Here is a 10165-nt window from a genome sequence, read left to right on the forward strand (position 1 = left end):
CTATCCTCCATACCTTCTTTACCCAGGCTTCGCGCACTGGAGAGGACACTCCAACTTCGCCATACGGTGTCGGCACAACACGGGAAGCAGCAGTTACCGGTTATAAGTCTTCGCTCGATTGGCGTAGAGCGTGACGCCAGGGGCTGCTTCCGACGGTGGGAGAGATCATTGCATCTCATTGGGCAGCTACTGCCCACCTTAAGCTGGGCAGTCTCCAGCCAGTAAGGTGTTGCCTCGCCATGGTCCATTAACCCCACGGGGTGCGTGGGGTTTAGGGTGAAAACCGACAAGCGGATCGACAACTTCTTTTTTTTTTAATACCATAGTCTTTCGAGACTGAAGGTTGCCAACAGGAAGAACAAAAACAAAAGTCAACACCAAATGGGCTAAAATAATAAAAGAGGGGGGAGGGGATCAAATTTTCAAATGATGCCCAGAAGCAGAGTCTTTATTGTGCCCAACACTCTTCAGTTTAGAGTCTGCTTCAGGACCAAGATGATCTGTCTTATTGCAGCAGATCACTTCAAAATAATTCAGGGCTTGTACTTAGTCAGTGAAGCAAGAATGACTAGAGAGCCGGTGTAGCAAAGTAGTTAATGGGTTGAGCTGTTATTCAAGATTCCTGTGATATGATTCTTTGCTCTGCCATGAATTCACTTACAGCCCAATCGAACATTCTAAGAGTGTTGACTACCTTTGAGCAGTAGTAAAGAACACTCTGTCAGTGCATAGACATGCAAGCCAGTGGAGTGCTGGAGTCTTCCCGCATGCACTGGTGGGGAGGCCAGAGCCTTCCCATTCACACCGGGCCATCCCCTTGGACCCGTCAAGACTGGTAGGAGAAATAGGAGGGTGGGTACAAGATTGGGTACAAGACAGGGGTGGGTTTGATGGGGCTGGCCACTGAATCCTGACCCCCCTTCCCAGATCTGCTCCCGGTTCATGGGTCCACATGGACCTGAACCAATGAATTTGCTAGTGAAGGTCCAAGTAGACTCTTCTGCACTGCTAAGGTTTACCCCTAAGTAAGGGAACTAATGTTCCCTTACCCAGAGGAGACCTCCACAACAGTCCACATATAGGATGGAATGATAGCCTTTTTCCTGCCGCTGCACCAGCGGGCGGGGGGGGGGGGAGGCAGAATAGGATTGGCCACTTAGTCACCATAGACAAGACATTTCCTCTGAGCCTCAGTCTTCGCAGTTTGCAGGATGGGGGTGGGGGTGGAAAATGAGACACTAGTTGTGGATTTGATGACCCAATTGTATTTGAACCTTATGCCTTAAGGTTTGATGTGATCTCAGGGTGGAGAGATGCTCCAGAGTTCCCACAGGAGAATGTGATCCTTCTCAGCACTACCCTAGGGATGGTACAGTTTCTCTTGTGTTTTACATTCACCGCAGGTAAGTCTTTCAGATAATTGTGATCCAGCTTACATAAGCGCCACTGTGTAGTGAATGCAATTAGGTTTACCTGGGGTCTAAAAAACTTCAGGGAGTCAGTAAGCAAAAGTTTTGCCCAGGAGAATAGTGCTCCTCCTTTACATTGTCAATATTTACAAAAATGGCAACATCTCCTGATTCATTTGGCACTGCTGTAAGGCGGCTTCCCTCACACCAGTAGGAAGATCAAAAGATTTCATTAGGATACATCCATTCAGCAATCAGAAGAAAGTATGAAGGAATGAGAATTCTTTAGACATGCTGGCATTGCAATTGAGGTAAATGAAATGGGCTAAGTTTAGATACACTTTTAAGTCAAGGAGATGGGAGAAGATCATTTTGAGCATATCATATGAGAGATTTAGAAGTGTTTCATGTTCCTTCTTGCTGGGGCACATTTGAGTCACAAATATCACAGAAGTCACAGCGGTGCAATAAGCTTTTTATTGATGTTTTCATTTAAGGAAAGAACTAAGGAGGAGAATTGTTTTTTCGTCTTCACAGAAATGCCAACCAAAGTTCTGGACAAATGTCATGGATGATGATGTACATACAGTTCAAGCTATAACACTCGACTAGAAAAGGAGAAGATTGTGGCACTCCGATTGCCTGGTAAGGAGCCATGCATACTTGCTGCAAAACCCTTGCAGGTTGCAAAGAATTCTGGGGACTCATATCCAGGGCACAAGCCAGAATTGTACAGAAGTCCATGTGAACTGCTGATGTGCCCCAGAACACTGAACAAGCCCCATGATGTCATCTTTCAGGGGGCATATATTTAGTGGTGGTCAAGCTGCCTTGGCACAAAATGTGGTGAATGAAATGCATGTAGCAATGAGATGAGATTCAGTGTAGGGCTGAGGATGAGTTTGAATGATCAGAGAATTGAGGAGCTACAAGCCTTTTTGATCAAGTGTGATTTGTTAGAACTTTCTGGGCACATACATGCTGGCCCCTCTGTTTGAATCTGGGGTAATTCAAAGCATTTTTTGTTTAAGTTAAAAAGTGACTTGTCCGAATCGCTCCTCTGGTAAACCTAGTTGAAGAGCAAAGTCCTATGCATATCTACTCAAAAGTATGTCCCACTGACTTTCCTTATTCCCAGGTAGGTGTGTAAAGATTGCAGCCTAAAGGGAATTTTATGATGGTGTATAGAATGGTGGTTCAGATGAACTGCTCATCCCCATGCTACAATGAAATCTACATGCAGGCCCTGGGTAGAAGGGAAGAGGACAGATGCGTGTCTTCCTGAGAACTTACGTCTTTTACATGGGGCTGGTTGGGCTGATAAGTATCATTTCAACCAGTTTTTGCTTCCCACCCATTCTATCATTGGTCAAGCCACTCATGCGCATTGTGATGCATAAAGTACAATTTAAAGTTCAGCACATAATCAAATTTAAAAGTCAATCTGTACATGTCATTAGTGTGGCTGTGTTCAGCAACACAACTGCAAGTCACAATAGGCCATCAAAAGCATCTTATTTTCTATGGGTTTGAGCTGATGTTCAGAAATAGACTTGCCATCAGTGCTGACAGGATGAATATTTCTTACTGTAGACATAACATGTTCTGCTAGCCTCCCATCTCATTCTGCTCACTTTGAGACAATGTTCCAGAGAGAGACTTGTTCTCAAACATTGATACCACTATCAGAGTTAGCTAAAAGCAAGGCAAACACTGATGACTATGCTCTCTGATCTCCACAGTGTTACAACAATGCCAAGGGAAAACAACACTCAAGTGTCTGAGTTCATACTCACAGGACTGACAGACCATCTTCAGCTCCAGATCATCCTCTTTGTGCTGTTCCTTGTTGTGTATGCTGTCACCTTGGTAGGGAACCTGAGTATGATAGTCCTAATCTGGCATAGTCCCCAACTCCACACCCCTATGTACTTTTTCCTCAGCAGCCTGTCTGTCTTAGACATTGGTTACTCATCATCTGTTACACCAAAGTTCCTAACTGATTTATTTAGAAAGAAGAAGACCATTTCCTTTGCTGGTTGTTTCACTCAACTCTACTTTTATGCTATAGGTGCCACTACTGAGTGTTACCTCCTGGCTGTGATGGCCTATGACCGCTACGTGGCTATTTGTAACCCACTGCTCTATCTGGTTGTCATGTCTCAAAGAAAATGCATCCTGTTAGTAGCTCTTTCATACTTTGCTGGAATCGTATGTAATTTAGTGCACATAGTTGTCGGAGTTAGACTATCCTACTGTGGCCCAAACATCATTAATAATTTTTACTGTGATGGTCCTCCACTTTTTGCTCTTTCTTGCTCTGACATTACTCTCAATTACATTTTGATATATGTGATTGTGAGCTTCAATATGCTATCAACTAGTCTGATTGTCCTCACCTCGTATGCCTACATCCTGCTCACTATTGTAAAGATCCGTTCTGCCAAAAGCCGGCAGAAGGCCTTCTCCACTTGCACTTCCCACCTGACAGCTATCTCCATTTTGTATGGATGCCTTGCCTTCATGTATGCACGACCCAGCTCTAATGGGATTCGCAATGTAGACAAAATTGCCTCTTTGTTCTATGTGGTGGTGACTCCCATGTTGAACCCCTTGATCTACAGTCTGAGAAACCAGGAGGTAAAGAATGCCCTCAGAAAAATTCTGAAAAGGTGAGCTGTTATCTAGCATGTGTGAACATTCTTGTTTTAGGATAATGCTTTTTCCTCTGCCTTTTGAAGAAGGTATATATTTTAGCTACATTGATGAAGTTGCTTAGGTTTGAAGCCAAAATTTATGATGTAACTTCCCCCATGACGTCCCTTCGCAACAGATTGTCATTCTAAAAAATGGGTCCTGGTGCTAAAATGTTTGTGAACCACTGGCCTGCATTTCAGTTGTTAGATGACATATTAAATATAACTTTATATATTTATATATATGAATATATATTTCAGTTTTGCTCATGCTGTTAGAACTGTAAATTAAAAACTTGTTTAAAAAATGTCGTAACATCTGGTTTGTAGGAAAATCTAGGAAGTGGGTGGGTAATCAGGCATCTTGCCCCAAGCCCAGTGTTTGGCCCTGATGACACACAGATTTTTCTCTGCAGATTCATATTCCAACTGCAATATCTTGACTCTGACCACAATCCTCTTTTGGAAATCAGAGAGTAAGGAGTAATGATACTGTAGAAGAAGACTGATTGTTTGTCACCATACATGCTGTATCTGTTGTTACCCTACCATCTCACTTTGACCTGAGACAACGTTCCAGTTATAGACTTGGTGTTGGACATTTATACTGCTATCAGGCCAAAAATATTTCAGTTATTCTTGGACCTTCCCACTGTTACTGCAATGCCAATGGAAAACAACACTCAGGTGACAGTTAATGTTCACAGGGTTAAGAGAGCTTCCACAGCTCCAGGTCACTTTCTCTGTGTTCATTCCATCATCGGGGGGGGGGGGGGGGAACCTGGGCATGGTTGTCTTAGGGCACAATCCTGACCAGGTCTACTCAAAAGTAAGTCCTATTTTGTTCAATGGAGCTTACTTTCAGGAAAGTGTGGTTAGGATTGCAGCCTTAATCTGCTCTAGTCCTCAGCTCCACATTCCTATATATGGTGCAATCAGTCTCAGACATCAGCTATTCATCTTCTATTACACCAACATTTCTCTTCAAAAAAAGAAAATTTATTTTGTTTGTTAGTGGAGTGAATGATGCCCGCTGGATCGGGTGAGTCAAGCCACAGGAGTAGGTACATCGGGCCTGGGAGGAGGTGGGGTCAGTAGTACTGGCGCATGCCATATCCAAACCCTCTTCCTGCTTCTGATCTGCCTGCACGGATCAACTCTGCGCTAGCGATATCACTGACGCAGGTTTGAGTTGACCCATTGCAGCTGCTGGGGCTTTTCCTGGAGCAAGGGGACAAATGTTCCCTTACTCTGAGACCTCCAGCATCCGAAATTCCTCTGTGGGATGCAACGTAGCCCACACAGGCACCGTTAGATCACTGCAAGGAAATTTAATTAGGATTGGGCTGTTAAGCAAGTTTGGCCCAGTTTATACTCACAATTACCTTGTTTTGTGTTGCTTGTGGTGGGTGCCCCAGCAATGCTGGTGTTTATAGAATCATGTAATTCTTCTGATCTAGTGTAGAAGAAATTCAATGCCAGCATTTGATACCAAATTGTATATTTCTTCTGAATAAAAACAGTTCATTCAATTCATTATATTTGCAGGTGGATACAGCTCTCTTTGGGAGTGCTTCTGCTAAATAAGTTCAATTTTATCACCTGATGAAGAGCTTGTCACAAAGTGCTTTGGGACTGCACTTGATCTTTTTAAAATCTGCCTCCTGCATTCACAAAGGGTTTCTTTGTTTTGTCAGTTTCATCTAATACTCAATCACCCAATTCTTGGTAAAAAGAATGTGTTTGATAGAAAACAGTCAGGTTTTTGGCATCCCAAAGAGTGGGATTGTTATTAGCCAGGATGTGGCAGGAGGTCCTGATATCTGGGCCTGGTGTGAAGCAATCAGCAAGGCATCACTGCTGATGCAATCAACTGTGCCTGCTGCAGTGGGAGTCACATGACTTGGGGAGAGATGAGTACTGAGTAAGCTATGGTGGAGTGGTGCAATGCACCACTGGACAGCCAATCAGAGTGAGTCACAAGACTGTCTTGTGACTAGGTCGCCCTACTCTGATTGGCTGGCCCCAGTATATATGGGGCAAGCACAGACTCCTGGGTGTGGGTTGTTGTGGTGGAGTTTCTGTGTGCCATGCTGCTGGTTTGTATACTGATTTTGGACTGCCTTCTCATGACTGTGACCTGCTCTATCCCTGACTTCTGGACCGTTTGACTGACTACTCTTCTGCCTGCTCCTTTCACCAATACATGCTTCTGCAACAAACAAGCCTGTGTCTGCTCCTTTGGCTCTGTTTGGGATCGCCTGCTTCTTGTGCTGTCTCCTTACGCTCCCGTGCCATTCTGCTATCGGGAAAGCAAGGGCTATCCTCCCCTGCTGCCCTGACAAACCACTCAGCAATGAAATACTCTGAACGATCAATCTCTCCAATATGATGATGTCACCACTGGACACGTATGGCCGTGCCCAAAAGTCATGAAACTCTGGGAGTAACCACTTGCAATTCTGGCCCATGTGCTGCCCAGGGCCAAGACCACAGAATGCTGCCCCTCTCCAGGAGACTGCCACTGGAGACTTACCGGTCATGTCCAGAGAGCCTCAAGCAGTGTTCTCTGGCCCTCTGAAAGCATTCTGAAGTCTCCAGAGGCCTTAAAGCATTATTTCCTGTTTTCATCAGAAAACCGTAGTAGTGTTTAAAAGCCCTCCGGAGGCCTCAGAAGGCTTTTGGCGGTCCAGCAGATGCTGCACAAGGTCTCGCTGGCCTACAGAAGGGCTCCAGAGGGCAGGCAGCGACAGTGCAGTGGCAGAGGGGTGGGTTGGTTGTACTGCCCCACTGGCCTCACAGGCATAGCGACCTGGGTTATTTATCCCCCTGACCCCTCCCCCCAGAAATGTCACTGAGAGTAATTATAATAATTATTCATATTGGCAGGGTGCAAACCAATAGTTGCACCCATTAAGTCCAGGGATAAGCATTCAAGGGCCATCAAGTTACAAAAGAAATGTCCTTGTTGAGTTTATCCCACAAAAGATTCCATAGGTTTCTATGAGAGAAAAAGGTATAAAAAACTGAACCACAGGATCCCTTGTGTTATCATTCTTGATTTCTCATTTTGCTGCCTTGCTGTTGGTTTTTTGTTTGCTGGTGCTGTGTGAAGCACCCCCATTCCAGCCGCCACCCAGAAACCACTGTGCCAAGTCAGCATCCAGGACTGGGAGTCAACTGCTCCCCTCTTTTCCCAACCATCTTCCCTTCTTCTGTACCTTGAGTTCAACTGAAAGCCGCTGTGACAGTGCATGATGGGCAACAGTCCTTTTGTGGGTCACCACATAACACATCCTTCTCTTTGGCTCCATTGCCCTGAACTTAAGAACATAAGAACAGCCCCACTGGATCAGGCCATAGGCCCATCTAGTCCAGCTTCCTGTATCTCACAGCGGCCCACCAAATGCCCCAGGGAGCACACCAGATAACAAGAGACCTCATCCTGGTGCCCTCCCTTGCATCTGGCATTCTGACATAACCCATTTCTAAAATCAGGAGGTTGCGCATACACATCATGGCTTGTAATCCGTGATAGATTTTTCCTCCAGAAATTTGTCCAATTTCCTTTTCAAGGCATCTAGGCCAGATGCCATCACCCCATGCCGTGGCAAGGAGTTCCACAGACCAACCACACGCTGAGTAAAGAAATATTGTCTTTTGTCTGTCCTAACTCTCCCAACACTCAATTTTAGTGGATGTCCCTTGGTTCCGGTGTTGTGTGAGAGGGTAAAGAGCATCCCTCTATCCACTATGACCATCCCCTGCACAATTTTGTATGTCTCAATCATGTCCCCCCTCAGGTGCCTCTTTTCTAGGCTGAAGAGACCCAAATGCCTTTCCTCATAAGGAAGGTGCCCCAGCCCAGTAATCATCTTAGTCGCTCTCTTTTGCACCTTTTCCATTTCCATGATGTCCTTTTAGAGATGTGGCAACCAGAACTGGATGCAATAGTCCAGGTGTGGCCTTACCATCGATTTGTACAATGGCATTATAATAATGGCCCTAAAACACAAAGAAGAAAGTAATCACTCAGCTTTAGGTATTGTTCTTTTACTATTTGCATATACTAATTCTCATATTCTCAGATTAGGTAAAAATAGTGTTGAGAGAATGGGTTCTATTCATATTAAAAATGGAAATTTCATTAATGTGGTGACTCACAAAGAATGCATTATATAATGGGAATTCTGAGGATATTTCTATGCACAAATATAGAGCAAAACGTCTAACAAATGCACGTCTCTAGGCCCATTCATTTATTCCACCCTCCATTTCTTTGTCAGTTTCTTCAGAGCATCCTTTACCTCCTTGTTCCTCAGGCTGTAAATCAGAGGATTCAGCATAGGGATCACTACTGTGTAGAAAACAGAAACTACTTTGTCCCTTTGTAAAGCATAGCTGGAGCTTGGGCGTGAGTAGATGAAGAGGATGGAGCCATAATACAAGGTCACGGCTGTCAGATGGGAAGCACATGTGGAGAAGGCTTTGAGTCTGCCTTCAGTGGAGCGGATCCTCAAGATGGCTGCCAGGATGAAGGCATAGGAGGCAAGGATAAGTGCAGAGGGGGTGATGACATTAGAAACCAAAATGAAGTAGAGAACAGACTGGTAGCTCCTGGGCACGTTGCAGGCCAGCTTTACCAGTGGGGGTAGGTCACAGAAGAAATCATCGATAATGTTGCCAGCACAGAAGTTCAGAGTGAAGGTTTCTGAGGTGATGATTACGGCATTGCTAAAACCACTTAGATACGAGAGGGCCACCAGCCCTGTGCATAGCTTCCTGGACACGGCTGTGGCATAAAGTAGTGGTTTGGCAATGGCCATGTAACGATCATAGGCCATCGCGGCCAGGAGATAACATTCACTGTATGCAAGGCCCGCTGAGAAGAAGAATTGGGCAGCACACCCTTCCAAGGAAATGCTCTTGTCCTCAAAGATACAATTCACTAGGATTTTAGGGGCGTAGACTGAGGAATACCAGAGGTCCAAGAAGGATAGATTAGCGATGAAGAAATACATGGGTGTATGGAGGCGAGAGCTGCAACAGATGATTGCAATGAGTGTGATATTCCCAGATAGGCTAGCTATATAGATGATGAGAAACACCACAAACAGGATCAGCTGCTGCTTTGGGTTGGTTGTAAATCCCAGAAGGATGAAGTCTGTTACTGTGGTGTGATTTGCTTCCTCCATGAATCTAGCAGGAATCAAATCATAAGGAAATTGAAAGTAGGTATCAAAGTTATTGATATTACAGCAGAATCAAAGAGCTGTATTTTGGGGGTTCTTCATATGCTGAGGTAGTATAATGGGAGGTCATTGGGATCTGCCTGCAATGGAGGTAGGGCCAGTGTGGGGCAAGCATTAGGGATGAAATAAAGGGAATAAAGCCAGCATTGGAAGATGAATAAGAACTTTTTTACAGCATAATAACAGTCACTTTAGGAGCATTTCTTATAGGAACCTGGCATTGTGGAGGGTGTCCAGTTCAGTCAGCCTATAGCAGATGCTGCTGGCATTTCACATCTTTCTCGCAATTAAAACACAGCCTTCTGTTTCTTAGAGCACAGTCCTATGCATGTCTAATTCTGAGTAGATTTAATTCTAAGTCCCGTTGTGTCCAATGAGACTTATTCCCAGGAAAGTGTGGATAGGATTGCAGCTATAGGTCCTTTGGTTGGCATTCTTTATAATTTGGCTTTCATCAACCCTGTGGTTTGGTGGAGAAAATCATACTTGCATCACAAAGGGAGTCACACACTGAGAAGTAGCAGCAAGTGCAGCTCAAAATGATGGCTGTGCTCAACTTGCACAGTGGGGGTGATTTTCAGTTCTCCTAGACCCACAAGACCTGTTGTGAGGAGCCAGCTTCTAAAAGCTATTGCTGTTACCTTTCAGAAGGATCCATTACTCTTCTACACACATGCCTCGACATCTCAAGCAGTGTTACCTTCTCTTGGGAGTGCACAACTTCTAGGAAATGGCATTTAACCGAGAACCAAGTTATAGGTAATATCAGTCACATTGTCTCCATAAAAATAGTGGCCATCGGGGTGCA

The 10165-nt window shown here is 44.7% G+C and overlaps 2 protein-coding genes across 2 annotated transcripts; one reads left to right on the plus strand and one right to left on the minus strand.

Annotated features, from left to right (window-relative positions):
- The first annotated feature begins 3134 nt into the window (after nucleotides 1–3134).
- Nucleotides 3135–4085, plus strand: LOC136636437 (olfactory receptor 5L2-like). The gene has a single exon (XM_066611493.1). It carries the CDS (start codon nucleotides 3162–3164, stop codon nucleotides 4083–4085), a length of 924 nt encoding a protein of 307 aa, XP_066467590.1. The 5' UTR covers nucleotides 3135–3161.
- Nucleotides 4086–8364: 4279 nt separating this feature from the next.
- Nucleotides 8365–9300, minus strand: LOC136644491 (olfactory receptor 9G19-like). The gene has a single exon (XM_066620418.1). It carries the CDS (start codon nucleotides 9298–9300, stop codon nucleotides 8365–8367), a length of 936 nt encoding a protein of 311 aa, XP_066476515.1.
- Between the last annotated feature and the right edge of the window lie 865 nt (nucleotides 9301–10165).

This window comes from Tiliqua scincoides, chromosome 1 (assembly GCF_035046505.1).
Source record: "Tiliqua scincoides isolate rTilSci1 chromosome 1, rTilSci1.hap2, whole genome shotgun sequence".
NCBI classification, from domain to species: Eukaryota; Metazoa; Chordata; class Lepidosauria; order Squamata; family Scincidae; genus Tiliqua; species Tiliqua scincoides.